The 22,587-nt window shown below is 41.2% G+C and overlaps 1 protein-coding gene across 2 annotated transcripts; it reads left to right on the top strand.

The window, feature by feature from the left end:
- The first annotated feature begins 912 nt into the window (after positions 1 to 912).
- On the top strand, positions 913 to 22,485 carry LOC139371331 (transcriptional repressor CTCF-like). Of its 2 annotated transcripts, XM_071111670.1 has the most exons (12): positions 1,833 to 2,191; positions 2,319 to 2,409; positions 2,612 to 3,112; positions 3,266 to 3,629; positions 3,732 to 3,902; positions 3,997 to 4,251; positions 4,348 to 4,497; positions 10,710 to 10,870; positions 19,484 to 19,666; positions 19,767 to 19,917; positions 20,028 to 20,270; positions 20,693 to 22,485. In XM_071111670.1, the coding sequence occupies exons 2-12, from the start codon at positions 2,386 to 2,388 to the stop codon at positions 20,902 to 20,904; spliced, it is 2,415 nt and encodes an 804-aa protein (XP_070967771.1). In that variant the 5' UTR covers positions 1,833 to 2,191; positions 2,319 to 2,385; the 3' UTR covers positions 20,905 to 22,485. The 2 variants fall into 2 exon arrangements, with proteins under 2 accessions (XP_070967780.1, XP_070967771.1); XM_071111679.1 differs by lacking the exons at positions 1,833 to 2,191; positions 2,319 to 2,409 and adding an exon at positions 913 to 1,094.
- The last annotated feature ends 102 nt before the right edge of the window (positions 22,486 to 22,587 follow it).

The raw sequence follows: 22,587 nt of genomic DNA, 5'->3' as shown, positions 1-22,587 counted from the left end.
CAATAAGTCACCATTCACTTCCTGAGACTTGCCACTAGGTGATATAACTGAAGATTATTTCAGCTGTATGGGTGGTGGAGTTCCTTTTTATTATCATTATTATTGAAAACTTAAAACTGTGAGGGACTTGCCTTTTTGGAGCAGAAAACTTCTCACTGAAACAGACAACCAAACTGCTTGTACTGGCCACCTGCTGGCCATATAGAGTGGAATCAGGGTGTGATAAGAACGGGCATTCACTGTACATTATTACGTTTTCAGATTGATCGGTTTTATTATATAGCACTTCAAAATAACAATGGACTTCAGTGGCTTCTTCAATGTATAAGTGGCTCAAGTTACAGTGGAGCGAGGTTTAATTAGACTTGAGATGAAATACTGTAAGAATGAATAGATACAGTGCTAATAGAAACAAAGTATATGTATTTACCTTTGACTGCAGCTTTAAAATATATATATTTGTTATATTGTCTGGCAAATATCATGTCTGGCATCAAATGTGATACAAACTATATATTGTAGCCTTGGTGTTTGGCATGGGTATACATACTTAAATGATTGTTCAAACTGATAGAAAAATCTGGAAATTATTGATGACAAAATTGAATGGCTCAATGAAATGTTTTTAATAATTTTGGTACAACTACACATTTGGAGTATTTATTATAGGCCTGTTGAATAAATATAGAATACAGCCTGTGACAACCGCTTTTAACTGCCTGTGAAGATCATAAAACAGACATTGACATTCGTATGAAGTTGGAAATTCAATCAGATTTATGACAAATAACCTCATAAATGATATATTCATTACGGTGTACTGTATTTCAAAAGTAGCGCCCCACATGGCCAATCCCCATAATTCAATGTTTAGAACCGTTTACACCCACCCTCTCGCCACCGCCCCCCTTCAATGCACAGGCGCACTAACTTTCACAAGGCCGCCATTTTGTGCGGAGCCCACTCTGCAAAAGCGGGAGAGGATTAAAACCGCAGGAGAAGAAGGGCGCAATTCTCAGCCATCTCGATCTGATTGAAGAACATACTCTGGGCTTTCTGTCGAATTCAGTGAGGAATTAAACGACGAAGAGCAGGTAAAGTAACAGTACTTCCCAGGAAAGGGGGCAGTTTTGCAGGAGCTTTAATCGGCCTCTAGGTGTCACGATGGGGCTCCCGGTCCAGGCGGTAGACGGGGGTGTTTGTCTCCCTCTATCGTTATCGAACATTCAGCAAAAAAACATTATAACCCAGAAGTTCAACGAAATGTCTCATTAAGGAGTATTTTTAGAGCTATATTAGTTTGCACTTTGGTATGTCTCGATCATTAAATACTTCAACGTGTTGGTTTAGTGTTTAGGCCAGGCGTCCATTTTATTTTTCTTCTTTGTGCCAAGATAGAAACTCGCGGCTGCCTATGAAGTCAGCGAGCGACAGATTGTAGCTCAGTACACGGCATTTACTAAATCTCACAATCATAATCTAACTAGTTAGACCCCTATCTACACAACGTTAGTTTTGTTAGCTAGTAAAGCCATCAATCGAAATTAGCTATAATTTACAAGATCGGTTTACTGTCAATATTGCCCCACCTTGATAACGGCCTTCGCAAAAGCTAACGTTAGTAACCCCTTCCGTTGATCAAACTAACGTTAAATAACTTTCTAATTAGCTAGTTAACGTTCACTATTTTAATATGACCACATTAACTATAACTTCTAGCGTTAGCCTGACGAGCGTTTTAAAATGGTAAGGTCCTAGATGCAAAGACTTCACAATTTAGCAGACGCTATTTTTCTAGCAATATAAAAGTTAGCTGGCTTGTCTTGTTGCGCAGACCGAATTCAAACAAGGAAGATGCATAACGTAAATGTCTCCGGTAGTCATTAATGCGAGCGTTTCCACTAGTACAACGTCTTCCTCCGGTCTCAAATTAATGCGATTTATCTAAAAAAAAATATATCTAAATGCCTCTGCTGCAGTTCGTCTTCCATCCAGTGTCCGCTGTCTGATTCAAAGCCTACATTGAGCTACAACGGCACTAACGTAAGCGAGCTAGAATGGACAAAAACAGGGTAGAGCTCCCTCTACAACCCGGCTGTTAGCGGTACAAAAACATGACTACCTATGTGACTTCATGTCCACTATCAAAACGCTGGCCATGTTCACTGTGAATGAATGTCACATCATACTTGTAGGTTGTTTTTAATAATACCAGGTCAGCCACATTTGCTAGACCGGCTTAACTAGCTACGGATGTGTCTGCATTCAATACATGCAGTAGGTTTATGTAGACGTTCAACTTGTTTGTCTTCCCACAGGTTGAGTGTCAGGTAACAGTCAGGAGAGTTGAGTGAGAAATTGAGCAAGCCAAGCAGATCTAGAAAGATGAAGTATTCCTTTCTAGTGCAGGTAACAATTTAGAAAGCTGGGGAAGTTGCATTATGTTTGAGATCTTGCCTGAACTGAACACAGTATGCCATTTTCAGTCTGTTAGGCCTTGCTAGATTGATCATACGTCCTGGTACACTTTCAACATTTATTAATAAATGGTTATGCGTTAAGGTTACATTTTTAGAATGTGTGCTGATTGGTTTTGGGGTGATTCTCTCAGGTGTTACCGATGGACGGAGCACCAACAGATGTTGTGGTTGAGGCCAAGGACTTCACCTATGAAGGGGAGGAGGTGGTGGCAGACCTGCTCCAGCAAGCAGCAGAAGGGGTGATGGACCAGCAGCCAGAGGGAGTTGCTGGTCTGGATACCCAGCAGCTGGTGGAGGGAGTCAATGTGGAGATGATGGTAATGGACTCCCTGGACCCGGCCCTGCTGCAGTTGAAGACTGAGGTGATGGATGCCCCTGTGGCTACAGCCCACGAGGCCACGGTCACCACGGTGGATGAGACCCAGATCATCACTCTGCAGGTTGTCAACATGGATGAGCAGCAGCTGGGGGGCCTCGGGGAGCTACAGCTGGTCCAGGTCCCTGTCTCTGCTGTCCCTGTTACCCAGGCCACTGTAGAGGCGCTACAGGGCACCTTCGTGGACACCACGGCCATGCCCAAAGACGGAAACCCTGTTATCTGTCACACCCTGCCCCTGCCAGAGGGATTCCAGGTAAGAGAGACTGCACTTCATGACTAAATATTACATTAATTCAGAACTAATGGGAGCATATTTCACTATGGGTGTACAACAATGTTTTCTACCACAGGTGCCTATCTAAATGTACTAGTCGTAGAGAAATTAAAAACACTACTGCTTCTTCAGGTGGTGAAGGTGGGTGCGAATGGTGAGGTGGAAACAGTGGAGCAGGATGAGCTCCAGCACCAAGAGGAACAGCAGGTCCAGCCTGAGGAGGAGGAGGAGGAGGAGGAGGAGCTGCAGTGTGAGCTCCAGCCTGAAGAACCACAATGGTCCAAGGACCCCGACTACCAGCCCCCAGCCAAGAAGACCATCAAGAAGGCAAAAAAGAGCACGCTGCGCTACAACACAGAGGGGGATAAAGACAACATGGACGTGTCTGTGTATGATTTTGAGGAGGAGCAGCAGGAAGGGATGCTCTCTGAGGTCAACGCAGAGAAGGTGGTGGGCAACATGAAACCCCCCAAACCCACCAAAATTAAGAAGAAGGGTAAGATTACCCCTTCTTTCTGTGTCCTTTGTTTATGAGGTATTTTGTAACTCAAGTTGTGGTGCTAAATGCCTCTGCAAGTGCTGACTTTGTATGCTCCAGGTGTGAAGAAAACATTCCAGTGTGAGCTGTGTAGCTACACCTGTCCCCGCCGCTCCAACTTGGACCGACACATGAAAAGTCACACAGATGAGAGGCCCCACAAGTGCCATCTGTGTGGAAGGGCCTTCAGGACTGTTACCCTGCTAAGGAACCACCTCAACACACACACAGGTATGGTTACATCATAGGCACATTGACAGACAATTCTATATTCCTGTCCATATTACCATGTTAGATACTATTATAACTTTATTTCTGTTTACAGGTACCAGACCACACAAGTGTCAAGATTGTGACATGGCCTTCGTGACCAGTGGAGAGCTGGTCCGACATCGTCGCTACAAGCACACTCATGAGAAACCCTTCAAGTGCTCCATGTGTGACTATGCCAGTGTAGAGGTGAGCAAGCTAAAGCGGCACATCCGTTCCCACACTGGGGAGCGTCCGTTCCAGTGCAGTCTGTGCAGCTACGCCAGCAGAGACACCTACAAGCTGAAGAGACACATGAGGACACACTCGGGTGAGGCACAGCTGCAGGGATACTGTGTAAACACAATTAGTGACTGGCCTGATTTGTTGAACTTGTACACTCATGTTTTCCTGCTTTGTTTTCCAGGAGAGAAGCCGTACGAGTGCTATATTTGCCACGCCCGTTTCACCCAGAGTGGAACCATGAAGATGCACATCCTGCAGAAGCACACAGAGAATGTGGCTAAGTTCCACTGCCCCCACTGTGACACAGTCATCGCCCGAAAGAGTGACCTGGGTTAGATAGCTAGTCATTGACTTTTGGCCTGATTATCCCAATATGTTGACAGCATAATTTGGAAATCTCCACCGTAAACTTAATTGTGACTAGGGCTGTTGCGGTGACCGTATTGGCGGTCACGAGTCATGAAGGCAGTAAAATTCCACATGGCCGTTTAGTCACGGTAATTAGGCTTCTCCAAGCTCTGCTGCTGATGGTCATTAGTAGCCTATCGAACTTGCTAACTGTCTGGTACTCGGCACACTATTGTCCCTCTAATTACTCTTACATCAATGCAAATGTAATTGGAAATCTAATCAAATACTTCAGGAGCTCATGTTGCGCAACATTCCTATAGGCTATGCAATTGCGCAAGAAAACAGAGTGATGGCCTCTACAAAAAAAGAGGAGGACCCCATCAGCTTTCTATAGGCTAGGCCTAACTATATTTATTTCTCAACTTTCCTAATATTCAGCACATTGCTTATATTTACAACAGGGGTATAGCCTACCTGGCTGGCATGAAAATGAACCATGGGGAAAGCGTCCCCTATTTGCTATTTAAATGCACAGATGACATGTATTTTTTTCATGCTGCACCTGTTTTGTTTCATTCTAAATCGAAACAAATTTCCCACGTATATTATTTAGTACATGTAAAGTTAAGATAAATCAAGAATAGTCTGATGGGTGACCGTATTAGCCGATCACTTGTGAATTATTGTTGTTTTTTTGGTGCTAGTATTCTAATATTACTTGTAGGTTAATATTCCCAGACTACGTTTAGAATATTTATTTGTCGCACAGAATAAAATAGGTTGACTTTTGTACTATGGGGGATAGTAGATTGACATAGGCTAGTGCTTTAGCTGTTCGTTAAGTCTACTCATCTTGTTGGCTGACAGTAAATGTGGACAGTTCTTCCAATATTTTCAATATGCACCTCGGAATTGGATAAGGATGTGTCTGTCTTCACTTTAGCCTGTGAGAAAGACCTGATCACGTGATGGGGAGCCGTGTGAATGAGAGGTGCTTAGCGCAGCACTCAGGGTGAAGGGCACAGCACACCGGGCCAAGGGCACAACAGCCACTGGCCGCAAAAGGCCTGGATTTTTTTTAGGGTGCATTATGGCCACAAAGGGGGTGCTGTCGTAAAATTTGAGGCATTATCAAGTGCTTGTGTGAATGAGAGGTTAATGAAGTATTTTCAACCTGCTCAAAATCAAAGCAGAGCTCAGTCTTTCAAGCAACTTTTTTCTAATCATCATTAGTTGCATCATGTAGCCTTACATGGAACCCAAACTGGCTGTGCGCGTGCGCCATCGTGCATACACGTGTTTTGTCCCCCCACACCAAACACGATCACAACACGCAGGTTAAAATATCAAAACAAACGGAACCAATTACATTCATTTGGGGACAGGTTGAAAAGCATTAAACATTTATGGCAATTTAGCTAGCTGGCTTGCACTTGCTAGCTAATTTGTCCTATTTAGCTAGCAGGCTAATTTGTCCTGGGATATAAACATTGAGCTGTTATTTTACCTGAAATGCACAAGGTCCTCAACTCCGACAATTAATCCACAGATAAAACGGTCAACCGAATCATTTTTAGTCATCTTTTCCTTCCAGGCTTTTTCTTCTTTAAACTTATATGGTGATTGGCATCTAAACTTTCATAGTATTACCACGACGACCGACAAAACAGTTTGTCTCTTTGGGTGCAATAATTGAATAATTTAGATTTCTAAATGTGTTTTGCAACGCTTGCGCCGTGAGCGGTATAGTCAGGGTGAACATATAGCCCAACGTTTGTAGAACAAGTTACATTAATAACTCTAAATTAAGCATATAGAAGTACCTATTTTTATGTTAACCGCTCAACACAGAATAGCCGCATGAGCGCACTCCCTCAAATCGTTGGGAGAAAATATCCTTTCTATTTTATTCAGCTTTGTTCAATTGTATTCTTCATACTATTAAATAGGGTTGCACATTTTGGGGAATATTCAGAGGTGGAAACTTTGTGGGAATATATGAGAATTAATGGAAATAAATGCAAAGACATTTTAATGCCATTTTAAATGTAGATGTTTTTTGCATTGGATATATTTACCATATCATATGGAGACAGAAATATAAACCTTTTACCTTATCATAAGTAGACATAATTGCACATGATTAAATCCTCCCCCCAAAAATAAATAAAAAAACAATTTAGTCACGAATTGACCTTTAATTAAATGAGTTGACTTCACATGGGATGATTTCACTGAACAATAAAAGGGAATATTTAATGATCCCCACTGATCCATCTCATCTCCCAAAAAATGATAGTCTAAAAACTAAAGCGTTGGTTGTCTTCCTCAGGCTTCCATGTCTTCTCCAAGGACCTCCTCAATGTCCACCTCTTGAACATCAGACTCTGAGGCCTCATCTTCACGGTCACTTTCCAACCCTGTTGAGGACGGCTCGTTGTCAGGCTCAAAAAGCCTCAATGGCCACCAATTTTTCAACCCTTGTATTTAAAAAATATTTTTTACATTTACCTTTATTTAACTAGGCAAGTCAGTTAAGACCAAATTCTTATTTTCAATGACGGCCTAGGAACACTGGGTTAACTGCCTTGTTCAAGGGCATAATGACAGATTTTTACCTTGTCAGCTAGGGAATTCGATCTTGCAACCTTTCGTTTACAAGTCCAATGCTCTAACCACTAGGCTACCTGCCACCCCATTAGTCAGCCTGTTGCGTGCTTTGGTGTGTGTGTGTCTTCCCTAACAAGGACCAGTTGCCCTCTGAGTCGTCTGACGTTGGTGGGATTTGGAGGATGATGGAGGCAACGGGTGAAAAGAACCTCAGATCTACAAAGTCCCTTCCACCCGGTGGCTGATGAGATATGTTGGCACGATTGCCATATTGCATCTCTATCCCAAAGCCCTTGCTTGGAAGTGTACTTTGCCAGACTGCCAAGAACCTTGTCCTCATCCAGGCCACTGTGGCGAGACACAGTAGTGATGACACCATAGGCCTTGTTGATCTCTGTACCAGATAGGATGCTCTTGCCAGCATACTTGGCGTCTAACATGTACACTGTGGTGTGTATGGGCTTCAGGCAGAGGTCTTCGCTTTTTAAAGTATTCCAGAACTGCAGTTTCCTCTGCTTGGAGTAACAGTGAAGAGGGCAGGGCAGTACAGATTTATTCTCTTACATCTGCAAGCAGAGTCTGAACATCAGACAGGATGGCATTGTCTCCCTCAATCCTTACCACTCTCCTTACCGCTGCTTACCACTCTCCCAAAATACATAATCCAGGAGGATCCTCTTGATGGGGCTGTCCATATAGGCAGACTGTGATATGGCCATTTCTTGGAGAGACTCCTTCATTTCTAGGAGACTATCAAACATGATGCCAACACCACCCCAACGGGTGTTGCTGGGCAGCTTCAATGTGGTGCTTTTATTCTTCTCACTTTGCTTGGTGAGGTAGATTGCTGCTATAACTTGATGACGCTTTACATAGCTAATCATTTCCTTGGCTCTCTGTGGAGTGTATCCATTGTTTTCAGTGGCACGGTGTTCTGGAGAAGTAGATTCCAAGCATGAGCAGCACAGCCAATGGGTGTGATGTGAGGGTAGGACTCCTCCACTTTAGACCAAGCAGCCTTCATGTTCGCAGCATTGTCTGTCACCATTGCAAATATCTTCTGTGGTCCAAGGTCATTGACTGCCTTTAGCTCATCGGTAATGTAGTGTCTGTTGTCCCTTGTGTATGTGCTCTAGTAGAATACTGGTTGAGGGGTGGAGATGATGTAGTTAATTATTCCTTGCCCACGAACATTCGACCACCCATCAGAGATGGTTGAGACAGTCTGCTTTCTCTATGATTTGCTTGACCTTCACTTGAACGCTGCATCCAGTAAATGAGTAGATAAAGCATGTCTGGTTGGAGGAGTGTATGCTGGCGAATAACATTCAGAAATCTCTTCCAATACACATTTCCTGTGAGCATCAGAGGTGAACCAGTTGCGTACACAGCTCGAACAAGATATTCATCAGCATTTCTCTGACTACTTTCCTCCATTGGGTCATGAGCTGTTGCTATAGATAAGGTGTCTGATTCATCATTTTTACTCAAATAGAAGTATAGGGACTTTTGTCAGAGGTTGCTTGTTGTGAGCGCTGAGGGAACTTTATGCACTTGATCAGATGATTCTGCATCTTTGTTGCATTCTTCAGATATGATTTGGCACAGTATTTGCAAATGGACACAGCTTTTCCTTCTACATTAGCTGCAGTGAAATGTCTCCACGCATCAGATAGTGCCCGTGGCATTTTCCTATAAAGATTAGGGGGAAAAATTGTACAAAACCCCAAATACAATTCCATGTACAGATAAGTGGTTAAACAGTTAGATTAAACAACTCCTTTGTAAGATTAATATTTAAAATTAAACATGTATGGAAACAGGTGAATTAACACTCCTCAGTTAGCAGGCTCAAGGAAGCTAAAACCCACATGGTAGCAAAAACTAACTAGCAGAAATTAACAAGTTAGAAATGATTTGAATACAATTTGCTGTAGGATACTATTTACTAGTTAACAAAAAATCCTGTATGTCCTAAAAAATATATTCGCCCCACCCAGTGTTGCAATCAAAACTTACCAGAAATCATGTAGTCCTTGGCTCAGACAGTGTAGTAGTGTGGGATCAATAGCATCTCATTAGTGTGCAATATCTTGAGAATCAGCTGTACATGTGATGAAGAGTGCACTTGAACATACCTGCGATGGAAGAATGCACTGTGCATGCAGGAGGTTGCAATTCCATTGAATTGTGGATAGTTTAACCAAAATATGCCACAAGACCTAGAATTGCCTTATGTGTATCGCACAAAAAAGGTTCACTGTTATAAGCTAACTGTTTTGATGAATTTAAGCAAAAATTTCCTGGAAAGTTTGCAACCCTACAATTAAATAATGCCACAGAATATTAAGCAAATCTCGTCTGCTAAATGAACTAGTACCTAACATAAGGACAGAGTATTCTGTTCTTCTGAAATAGACTACATTTTCTTCATATCATGTTTCTTCAGACCTGTCTAAAATAAATTATGGATTTATTGTTAAGGTGTAGGCTATATTACATGGATTTATTGTAGTGTAGGCTATATTACATGGATTTATTGTGACGGTGTAGGCTATATTACATGGATTTATTGTGACTGTGTATGCTATATTACATGGATTTATTGTGACGGTGTATGCTATATTACATGGATTTATTGTGACGGTGTAGGCTATATTACATGGATTTATTGTGACGGTGTAGGCTATATTACATGGATTTATTGTGACGGTGTAGGCTATATTACATGGATTTATTGTGACGGTGTAGGCTATATTACATGGATTTATTGTGACGGTGTAGGCTATATTACATGGATTTATTGTGACGGTGTAGGCTATATTACATGGATTTATTGTGACGTGTAGGCTATATTACATGGATTTATTGTGACGTGTAGGCTATATTACATGGATTTATTGTGACGGTGTAGGCTATATTACATGGATTTATTGTGACGGTGTAGGCTATATTACATGGATTTATTGTGACTGTGTAGGCTATATTACATGGATTTATTGTGACGGTGTAGGCTATATTACATGGATTTATTGTGACGGTGTAGGCTATATTACATGAATTTATTGTGACGGTGTAGGCTATATTACATGGATTTATTGTGACGGTGTAGGCTATATTACATGGATTTATTGTGACGGTGTAGGCTATATTACATGGATTTATTGTGACGGTGTAGGCTATATTACATGGATTTATTGTGACGGTGTAGGCTATATTACATGGATTTATTGTGACGGTGTAGGCTATATTACATGGATTTATTGTGACGGTGTAGGCTATATTACATGGATTTATTGTGACGGTGTAGGCTATATTACATGGATTTATTTATTGGACTTTTTAAAATGTAAATGTTCCAATTGTCTGCATCATTGGCTTGTAGGCTGTGTGTGGAAGCCAGGAGATGCTAAATGTGTTTGTTAATTAACAGTAAATTACAGGGAGACCAACAGTTATTTGCTTGACATTCACCGGCTGACAATTTCGTGATCGCCACAGCCATAATTGTAACTGAACTTGTTTATATTGATGACATCTCTCTCAATAAGCTTTTTTTTGCCCCCTTCTCCTCCCCTTCAGGTGTCCACCTGCGAAAACAGCACTCGTTCATTGAGCAGGGCAGGAAATGTCGTTACTGTGATGCTGTGTTCCACGAGCGCTATGCACTCATCCAGCACCAGAAGTCCCACAAGAACGAGAAACGCTTCAAGTGTGACCAGTGTGATTACTGCTGCAGACAGGTGAGGTCCTGTTGTCTCTAACCTGGGATGATAGAGAATCTAGGCTGGAGTAAATATTAGGGGTATGAACGATTTAAACCAGGGGTCGGAAACGGTTCAGGGAACAGAACTCGAAAACTGGAATGGAAGTGATCAATACTTTTCTTGTACAGAACCATTATTTTAAACTCATTAGATCCGGTTAATAACATTTTGCTTTGCGGACATGTTTTTCCAGTCCCACAAAAAAAATGCTACAAAGCACCTATGCAAAACCCTCCTTTCAATCAGAAACTTCTTCCAGTGTCTGCCTGACATCTGAAAATATTTGCCTGTGTGTGCGCATGTAGGCTTCCTTTCCCTCCCCCCGCAGACGCTGCAGCCTAGCTTATGGATGTTAAAACAGCAATTCATATGATTGTGAGAGACATGTTTAATTGGAGAAGAATGGATTCACCTTTTTAATGCTAGTTTAGGATACTATAGTTATCACATTTCACAACTACTTTTTAAAATTCTGCTGCCGCACTGCAAAAACAAGCTCGTTAGCTAGCTTCTCGAGTCCAACGTTAAGCCAACTCTGAAGTTCAGACATGAAAAGTTCCTCCGTTTAAGCCGCCCCTCCGTTGGTATAATTCTCTGGGCCTAATTCAGATAATGCATGTCATCACCAGATGCCCAGCGCTTTAAGCCACGCTGCCTCCACCCTTTATCTCCCCCCCCCCCCCCCAGAGGTTTAAAAAGGAACAGAAAGAAATTATAAAAAAACTGTACTTTTTTGTTCTAACCAGTTTTACTGGTCAGAGCAGTGAAACAAAAAACAGTGGTTCTGTTTTAGAACAAAACGATTGGAAAATAGTTTTGGACCCAACCCCTGGTTTAAACTTTTTGTTTAAAAAAAAGAGAAAAAAAAAGAAATGTAATTGTTAATATTAAGAAAACAACAAAAATTAAAATCACAGTGCCGTTAACAGGTCCTGATCATCATAAAGTTTACAAAATGAACACACGGCCTGCCTAACCCGGTTTGTTACAGCATTGTAATGCATGTAGGGCCTCCCAAGTGACGCAGCAGTCTAAGGCACTGCATCGCAGTGTTGAGGCGTCAGTCCTTTTCTTTTTTTAAAGGGGGGGTCAGGTTATTTTATTTTTATTAACCCCTCCCCCACCTCCCTTTTCAGAGGACAAATATCTTTGTTTTTTTACAGCTTTTTTGCTACATATACATGGTACTTTTATTTAAAGCAGTCACATAACAGTAATACATTACCAAACATAAGCTCTTTAATCACCACTCTCAGCTCGTTCCTTCTTTCACTATAGACCACCCTTGTTTGGTTTCCATGTGCCATATATATTTAAATTGTGCTATGATGTTTTACAAAATGTAATCGTATATTATCCACAGATTGTGAGCTAAAGATTAATACCTTTCCTACGGGTATTATTATATTGTTTGTTGACTGACTACGGCTATCCAAATCACCCAAAACTGTTATTTGTAAGGTACCTTTTAAGTGCATGTTGTGATTAATTAATTCATTATTATTTTTCTACATTTTTTTTTTGGCCATTCCTGAACCTGTGACCAGAAACGAGCTATATAGGGGCAATTCCAGAATAAATTATCTATTGATTCTGTCTCTTCGCGGCAAAATCTACAGAGCTGTGATTGTTGTATGCTCCATATACAGCTCTGGAAAAACATGGAGACCACTGCAAAATGATCATTTTCTTTGGTTGTACTATTTATAGGTATGTGTTTGGGTAAAATGAGAATAACATTTTTTTATTCTATAAACTACTGACATTTCTCCCAAATTCCTATTAAAAATATTTTCATTTAGAGTATTTATTTGCAGAAATGACAACTGGTCAAAATAACAAAGATGCAGTGTTGTCAAACCTCAAATAATGCAAAGAAAATAAGTTCATATTCATTTTTAAACACAATACTAAGGTTTTAAGTTAGGAAGAGTTCAGAAATCAATATTGCTCTCCACCACCAACATGCTCTCCACCAGACTTTCACATTGATGTTGGGTGACTTTATGCCACTCCTGGCAGCAAAACTTCAAGCAACTCGGCTTTGTTTGATGGGTTGTGACGATCCATCTTCCTCTTGATCACATTCCAGAGGTTTTCAATGGGGTTCAGGTCTGGAGATTGGGCTGGTCATGACACCTTGATTGACCTGGCTGTGTGGCATAGAAAATTGTCCTGCGGTTAGGCGAGGGTTTGGCCGGGGGTCTTTCCTTAGCTCATCATGCTCTAGCGACTCCTTGTAGCTGGCCTGGTGCCTGCAACCTGACTGCAGTCGTCAGTTGAACGGTGTTTCCTCTGACACATTGGTGGGTCTGGCTTCCGGGTTAAGCGAGCAGGCGTTAAGAAGCAGCGCTTCAAATTGCACCAAGCTATATGGAATTGTTTATGAAGGTCATACCAAGGACCATTTAGCTATTGATTTAGAATTTTAAGACCCCTTGAAGTATTTTATATGATAAACAATTATTTTGGGCATCACTGCTATTAGTTTGAATAACAGATTCACTACATGAAACAACAGATGGGAACAAAACATCAAAGGGAAGTTTGTTCTGAAGTGTCTGTCCTATATCTGAGAGGGATAAAAAATTTTTTTTTTAAAAAGCCATGTTTTTTACTTTTGGCTCTAAACAGTCTCCATATTTACTTCCATTAATTATTTTCAACTGGTACCCGGGACCTTCGAACTTGTCTCCTAGAGCAAAACAACTGACATGTTCGTGAAAGTCTCACCTTTCCACAAAGGGGTCATATTAGTGTGTAACCCAAACTGTTCGGACGCTACAGACAGAAGTTGGCAAATCGGCTGTACAGACTTCAGACGAGTCCCAAGACGCTTGTGGGGGTCATAGAGCAAGAGAACATCATCATATTCGTGAGTCATCTTTCTATAGAGGGGTCATAATAATGATGATGGCGATGATAATAAGAGCAAAGCTGAGAACACCATTGTGTTTGTGAGAGTCATCTTTCAATAGAAAGCTCTGCCACCTTTCACCGCAGATGGGCTGTCTCATGGTCTGACCGCTCTAGCTCTGCCACCTTTCACCGCAGATGGGGTGTCTCATGGTCTGACAAACACCGCTCTAGCTCTGCCACCTTTCACCGCAGATGGGATGTCTCATGGTCTGACAAACACCGCTCTAGCTCTGCCACCTTTCACCGCAGATGGGGTGTCTCATGGTCTGACCGCTCTAGCTCTGCCACCTTTCACCGCAGATGGGGTGTCTCATGGTCTGACCGCTCTAGCTCTGCCACCTTTCACCGCAGATGGGATGTCTCCTGGTCTGACAAACACCGCTCTAGCTCTGCCACCTTTCACCGCAGATGGGATGTCTCATGGTCTGACAAACACCGCTCTAGCTCTGCCACCTTTCACCGCAGATGGGATGTCTCCTGGTCTGATAAACACCGCTCTAGCTCTGCCACTTTTCACCGCAAAGGCGATATCGGCAAATGCGGGGGATTGAGACGCAGCTTAAACAGATGGATTTTTATTCATTTACGTTAATTAGATTTCCGCGGGGGGAGCCAATTGTAGGCTAACGGTTAAGCTAGGAATATTTTTTGCGCTGATGTCGTTGTGTGAATTTAGATCGGTCCCTAAACCCTTACCTTCCTGCCAATGACCTTGATTGGATATTCAGTGACAAAGGAGGACTGAATTCATAGCCCAGAATCCTACATTAACTATGGATGTGACAAATTGATGTTTTTTTTTTCATGTTTAAACTGCCTTTTTTTTTAAATCAGTTTTTCATTAAAACAATAAGAAAGTGTAATAACATTCCATGTGAAATCCTATTGTGCTGTATAACCACTAGGGGCAGTGAAGTTCTACCGCAGTCATAAAGTAGGCTAAGGCATCTGGAATCTGCTTTGTGGCTGCCTGAAAAGCCAGGTGAGATTTTGTCCTGACGACCGCTGTTAATTCACATTGACTCGTGTTCCTTCCATTTGTTATGTGCATTAGCTACTCTAGCCAAGTGATCACACTTCTTCTCCCTGCATTCTCTTTTCCCTGCATTAGGCCTACCTGTCTCTCTCACAGTTTTGATCTGATCGCTCCCTCTACACACACACGTGTGTTGCGTGCCCAAGCTCACATTAAGCCTACGGAAATGACTGCCTACAAAAACATATCTAACTGACGGGATACACTAACAAAGCTGTAGACCAGCAACATTCCTTGCCAAATCATGACATTTTTTTCACATTTTCAAAATGGACTGATTGATTTAAAGTAGACAAATACGTGTTCCAACCCTGAACTGCAGTTCTGGAATAATATATGTGTTTTGTCTATTTTAGGCATCTTTTTTTGCGAACTGCTATAGTGTTCTGTTTCGAATAGGTTACAACCCCCCCAAACCCTGGCAGGTTCTGGACTGAAATATGCAACAAAAACATTGTTTTGATGAAGGCAAATAGTGTATTCATTAGTCTCTGGGCCTACTTTGTTTCATGTTTAACAAAAGCCTGCCCACTAAGTTTAAGCTCACAAATCAAACATAGGGCAAAAGAAAGCAACATGCCAAATGAGGGTATATATTGGTAAAAAGGGGGAAGAATTTTGGCTTTCTAATGCTGTGAATTGGGCTTTGACTGAACCAGTATCGTGATAATTGTTCCATGAAAACACGAAGCAGACAACTCTTTGGTCCTTTAAAAACATGCTTTATGTAAAATAGTGTGCTATAGCTTGGGAAATGAATCAAATGTGACTATGGGGGACAACATAATGATCGTCCGGGACCTAGCTGTTTAAACAGAAACAAACGAAACAGGTATTGGCTAACCTGAATTTGTCAAATTTTAAAAACTCTCGTTTTGCTCTTAGTTTATAAATGGTTTCATAATGATTACACCCCTGGCTGAGAGAGGGCGTGTGCGATGGTGTGATCAAAATGCACCATATGAGTAAACTGTTGACAATAGACCCATAACGGATCTAAATGGTTGGATAATCAGGCCTAGGCTTTATGGTACTCCGTGTATATAGCTCCATTCTTATGTTATTCCTCGTCTTATTATTTTTATCTGTTATTTAACTCTGCGTCGTTGAGAATGGTTTGTAATCAAGCATTTCACAGTAAAGTCTACAACTGTTGTATTTGCTGCATTTGACAAATCTAATTTGAGTTTAGGCTGTTATTTCATCATGAAGCATTCAAAACAGGACATTTGAGTGGTTGTCTTGCTCTTCAGAGGGCTAATATCGATACTATGCATGTCGGTCTCTTAAGTCTCCATAAGGAGACTGACTGCATATTTTTTAGTTTTATTATTAAAAGCATTCATGTTTAAAATTTCAAATTGTTTGCACAGTCAACTGACACCGCATTTACCACACTAGCTAAGTGTGACGTCTGAAATGTATGTAGTTTGTTCTTTTCTATTAATGTTCTGTATTATGTAATGATTTATGTGGACCCAGGAAGAGTAGCTGCTGCAATCACCACAACAAATGGGATCGTAATAAAATACCACCCCCCCCTCCTAAAAAACAATCGAATTGGCCTACATCACTGCAGTTTAGTCTGAGACAATAATTGTGTACTCATTTGATAACAATAATAATTTCTCATTGCACTGTTGTAGCCTAGGTAGAACAATGTTATTGCCTAATAACGTAGGCCTAATCAATAGTGGAGCTTTACGTCCCTGACTGCTGCCGAGCGCAGCCTGGAGGAATGCACATACAGTTGAAATCGGAAGTTTACATACACTTAGGTTGGAGTCATTAAAACTTGTTTTAAAATGTCCTCTAGTCTGATGAAACAAAAATAGAACTGTTAGGAGGAAAAAGGGGGAGGCTTGAAAGCCAAAGAACACCATCCCAACCGTGAAGCATAGGGGTGGCAGCATCATGTTGTGGGGTTGCGTTGCTTCAGGAGGGACTGGTGCACTTCACAAAATATATGGCATCACGAGGAAGGAAATTATGTGGATATATTGAAGCAATATCTCAAGACATCAGTCAGGAAGTGAAAGCTTGTTCTCAAATGGGTCTTCCAAATGGACAATGACCCCAAGCACACTTCCAAAGTTGGTGCAAAATGGCTTAAGGACATTTTGTCAAGGTATTGGAGTGGCCATCACAAAGCTCTGACCTCAATCCTATAGAAAATTTGTGGACAGAACTGAAAAAGTGTGTGCGAGCAAGGAGGCCTACAAAACCTGACTCAGTTGCACCAGCTTTGTTAGGAGGAATTGGCCAAAATTCACCCAATTTATTGTGGGACGCTTGTTGAAAGCTACCCGACACATTTGATCCAAGTTAAACAATCTAAAGGCAATGCTACCAAATACTAATTGAGTGTATGTAAACTTCTGACCCACTGGGAATGTGATGAAAGAAATACAAGCTGAAATAAATCATTCTCTACTATTATTCTGACATTAAAATAAAGTGGTGATCCTAACTGACCGAAGACAGTGAATTTTCTCTAGGATTAAATGTCAGGAATTGTGAAACTGAGTTTAAATGTATTTGGCTAAGATGTATGTAAATGTATGACTCCAACTGTATCTACCATTTCATACTTTTTTTTTTTCTTGCACTTTGACAGGTAAATATTTGTAGCTCTAATATTTAGCTAATGAGTTGCCTAATCGTCTACACAACTCTAGCCTCTATTCCTGCGCGTTATAGGCTACAGACTCAGGACTCTCTGCTATTCCTCTTTTTGTGAAATCCCAGGAAAACCTATAGGCTACAAAATCTGTAGGAGATTATTTTTCTATATATTTTTTTTATTCTATATATATCTATATATCCTAGCCTAATAGGCTTTTCATGGAGAGAAGCAGGCTTGCTCTTGTTAATTGCTGAATGTAAAATTAAATGTTGGGGAAAGATGCACTGAGTATCTATCACTGGCTAGTTATAGCATTGTTTCACTGATGTATTTAAATGGCTGTGCAGGACAGACCATGAGGAGCACAGTGAAAAAGAAGATCCAAATGAATTGACATCCATTAGAACAATGGAAATCGCTTGCAAACCACTTGAGCAATGAGGCAAGCAATGACTTGACTTAAAAGATGGGCAGGGTAAAACGCGTTTGAAAATCTACATTTCATGTAAACATTAGTTTATAGTTTTATTAGGCTACATGTAGCCTACATTTGAAGTATTGTTTTCAGTTGTCACACTACCCAGGTTTTCATCCAACCTTTTTATGAGAGTAAAATACATTTAGCAGATTCAAAGTGTCATGACAGGGCTGATTGAAACAGAAAATAGGTAAACTTCCCAGATGTTGACAAAACAAAAGACGCTAGAGAAGGTAGGATCTTATTGTGTTGGGAAAATTCATTATGTGAGAAGTGACGGTGGAAATGCTTTTATGCGCAAATATTGATATAACAAGCATCATATCGAAGTAAACATGCAGTCATCCGATGACGTGTTGTTTTCACATTACAACTGGTCGGGAAAACATGTCGTTTATTGGGCTACAAATTAAATGTAAAGTTATGATGAACTTCACAGGGTAGTGAAGGTTCAAGGTGATGAGCTTGTTGCTCTTTTTCAATAAATATCCAGGGTCTTATTCTGGTGACATGATCATCGATGCTTGGCTGCCGTTTGACAAATACAAATAATCTCGCTCTTTTGTCCATAATAATCTCATGTAGGCTATAGGTGTGCTCTAGCCAACAGTGTGTGAATACAGTACTGTTTGCTAGAATGCAAGTGAAAATACCAGAGTGGGCACAATCACTATATAACGGATTTGTTTTTGTGAGAACCATCAGAGTTGAAAATGCAATGGAAACTCATTTAACTTGTATTTTTTATTCGGTACATGGGAATTTATTTTTATGTGCACTACGTTGTCACACACAGCCTTTTATCTGCAACAATTCAATTTGATGGAAACTCATCTCTTCTGGGAAAATGCGCATATTGTTTTTATGCAGATTTTAGAATATTCACATGAAAATCTGTTGCCAGTTGGATGGAAACCTAGTTTATGACCATGAACACGCACTGGGTGGTCTGTTTTACCTCCTTAATAATAGGCGTGCAGTAGGATATACAGCAGTAGGATGCTTTGATCGTTGATTGACCGTTGTAGGCTACTGTAGAACAAACTTTGCACTAGTGTGAATGCTCACTAACAGTTTAAAGTCATGTGTAATTTATAGTTATCATCCTTTAACGGATGTCCCTTAACACTTAAAGTGGTAAATGCTGCCCTCTAGTGGATCATATGAATATGGATGAATACAGTAATGGTTCTCAACCAGGGATTGATTTGATAGAAATCACGACTGCAACATTGATCATTGAGTAAAAAGGGATTCAATATTCCCTGCTATTTTGTTTTAATGATCATTTTGGAGGGGGAAGGTTAAAAACAGACAGTCAAGTTTCAAGCGTTCTGGAAGGGCCAGGTGAAAATATATATTTTCCTCAGGGGGACCATCCATTTTAATTGAATTGCAATTACCTCCAGGTGTCCCTCAATATAAAAATGTTCACTCATTATGGATACTGGACAATCAGCATAGTTTTGAGATGGAGTTGGTAAAAGTTTTCTGTCCTTGTGTTTTTCTTGCTGTCCTTGCATTGACTAGGAGCGCCACATGCTGATGCACAGGCGTACCCACACAGGAGAGAAGCCTTACGCCTGTAGCCAGTGTGAGAAGACCTTCCGTCAGAAGCAGCTCCTGGACATGCACTTCCGGCGTTACCATGACCCCAACTTTGTGCCGACCGCCTTTGTGTGCACCAAGTGTGGCAAGGCCTTCACCCGCAGGGTATGGACACTTACTCAAACACACATTTATTGAGTGGAAGAATACATCCATTGTTTTTGGTATAGCCCTTCATTTGATCCTTTTGTTAAACTCTCCTCAGAACACCATGGCCAGACATGCAGAGAACTGTAACGGGGATCCTAGTGAAGGAGAGAACGGATCCCCACCCAAGAGGGGACGAGGTGGGAGGAAGAGGAAGATGCGCTCAAGGAAGGACGAAGACGATGATGATGATGACGATGACGACAGTGGTGAGACCCTTTCTAGTACTGAAACATATCTAATTGTAGTGTCCTATAAACTATTGCTCTTTGGATGTAATGAGATCAGTGTTAAGACTCTTTTAACTTCACACCTCCAGAGGACAATGCTGATCCTGAGCTGGATGACATTGATGAAGAGGATGAGGAGGCTGAGGAAGCACTGCTGGAGGAAGAGGAGGAGGAGATGATGGAGTTGGAGCAGGCTCCACCCACCAAACCTATTCCTGCCCCTGTAGAGCCACCTGTCAAGAGGAAACGCGGCAGACCTCCCAAGAACATTCCCAAACCCTCCCCTCCCGCCAAAGCCAGCAACGCTGCCCCCAAAAGCAAGGCTGCTGCAGGTGAGTTAAATCTCCCTGATCCAATATCATGCAATGTTTAAATCAAGGATGGCAACTTTGATAAAATCTGAATCTGCGATTCTCAAGTTTCCCATGTGTATCAAGAATATGCCACCACCCAAAGGACATCCAGTCAACATGACACAACTGTGGGAAAGCATTGTAGTCCACCTGGGCCAGTATCTCTTTGGAACGCTTTCAACACTTTGTAGAGTCCATGCCATGATGAATTGAGGCTGTTCTGAGGGCAAAAGTGGCTGCACTTAGTATTTTTTTAACATTCTGGGTAAATTGATCTGCGGTTCTACAAAAAGGGGACGGGCTGCCAGTTGCCCATCCCTGGTCTAAATCTATGCCCAGTTTATGCTTTACTGACCATTTTAATGTCGAGTTATAATACCGGGTGTTATCTGTCTCCTCAGCTGCAGCCGTCATCCAGGTGGAGGATGAGAATACCGGCGCCATAGAGAACATCATAGTGAAGAAGGAGCAAGAGGCTGAGCAGGCTGCCCCAGAGGTGGTGGTGGAGCAACCAGAGGAGGCAGGGGTGGAGACGGTGGAGCTGCCTGTAGCAGACGCTGCCCCCAACGGAGACCTCACCCCTGAGATGATCCTCAGCATGATGGACCGGTGATCTAGCCCACACAGACTGCTCAAAGACATCCCCTTGTCACAACCTTTCCCTTCAACAAGTCTACCCTCTTCATACGATCTGCCATCTTACAAACCACTCCGCTTTACACTTTTGTTTTTTGTCTTAAACTAATCGGTGTGTTTTCTTATCACTCTCAAACCCACTTCCTTCCATGCATTCACTGTAACAGTGAAAAAGTTCTAGCTGCTTGGTCTGTAGAAATGTAGATCTTTTTTTGTGGGAGGAATGTTGTAGAAACGTGTAATAATGAATCCCTTCATGGAGGGATGGTAGCTGAGGTTTGACACGTGGACATTTTCTCTTTTTTCCCTCCAACTAATAAACTATTTTCTTAACCTGTTTGTGGAGCTTGACATGGCAACAGTGAGTGGCAGTAATTTCAGCCTTGTTATCTAGGACCTCTGCGGTAGACTAAAACTATTACTTTCACTGTCAAAGGAAGTCCTTCCATTTTTGAACACTTTATTCACTGCATATTACATTTTACTTACTGTTATACTTGTCACACATTATGGAGTTTGTAGAGGCTTACATTAACTACTATAATCGGGGACAGTGACATGCATCGACCCACAACGTTTTTAAGACTGCAGTTATGTTGTACAAACGGTCATCGGCTGGTTTTGCCTGTAAATACTTTTTTAGTTTTATTACAAACATATTTTAATCTTTTTCTAGTGATCTAAAAAACTTTAATGCTGGGAGAAAGGAACTCTTAACCATAGCTGTTTGGAACACAGGCAGTATGGGGATTTCTAATCTCTTAAATGGGAGGCTTTGCCCACCCTGTAAATCATGTTGGAGATATGATCTTTCCAGTTTTGAGCTTTTTAGCCTGAATATCTAGTGTTCTTTTTGGAGGTACAGAGGTTAGCAGCTTTACTCACTCTTAACCTACCTAACATCTCGACCGCATGGACTAATGTTAGAGGTTTTGAAAGATGACCATGTACGTCTTGTTTTGCTTTTCAAGATAAGGTAGAGAGATTGGGATGTAAATTGCGCCCATGTTCTGGAAAGCTTTAATCTAGTTCTGTGTGAAACTGTAAAGGAGGGAGGTGTCCACTTGAACTAGCTTCAGGTCTTAACTGTAAAGGAAAAATGATTATTAAGGCTTTGGTAATCTTGTGAAGCAGAATGTTTCTCCCAGTTCACTGTTAATTTCTCAAACCATTTTGTCCTAATGGTGCAGTTGTGTTGTGGGATGTCAGAGAGGGCCTTGTGGAATTCTGATTAGGAGGTTCAAAAAGGGGAGGAGTGAACTATAAGGGAAAGATATTTTGTATAAAGGTTGTTAGTCGTTTCAGAGAACAATGTCCTTTCTTTTATAGACCATTTGACGCTGATACAACATGAAGCTTCCTTCTATATGTAATTGCATTTAAATTGCTTTTGTCAAGCTCTTAAAAATTATAGGTTGATGCATTTTTGTACCTGGCTGTACTGTGTGAATTTTACAATGATCTGAAAACCAACATAAATACATGTATTGTTAGGTTGAGAGGGCATGTTGGTATGCGGAATGTATTACTGTACAGCTAATAAAAAGATATTGGCCTACTCCTGTTTTTTTCTTTGTATTTTTTGTTGAAGTGCATTTGACGTTACTATGTTATTGCAGAAGATCATGTAAGGATCTTTAGCAAAGGTGATACTGAAAGG

Source organism: Oncorhynchus clarkii, chromosome 2 (assembly GCF_045791955.1).
Source record: "Oncorhynchus clarkii lewisi isolate Uvic-CL-2024 chromosome 2, UVic_Ocla_1.0, whole genome shotgun sequence".
Classification (NCBI taxonomy): domain Eukaryota; kingdom Metazoa; phylum Chordata; class Actinopteri; order Salmoniformes; family Salmonidae; genus Oncorhynchus; species Oncorhynchus clarkii.
This window is presented reverse-complemented; position numbering and strand designations above follow the sequence as displayed.

Coding starts and splice junctions, on each gene's coding strand:
- LOC139371331 (XM_071111670.1), top strand. CDS start 2,386: ATGAAGTATTCCTTTCTAGTGCAG. Junction 3,113..3,265: donor CCCTGCCAGAGGGATTCCAG/GTAAGAGAGACT, acceptor CTGCTTCTTCAG/GTGGTGAAGGTGGGTGCGAA. Junction 4,252..4,347: donor ACACATGAGGACACACTCGG/GTGAGGCACAGC, acceptor TTTGTTTTCCAG/GAGAGAAGCCGTACGAGTGC.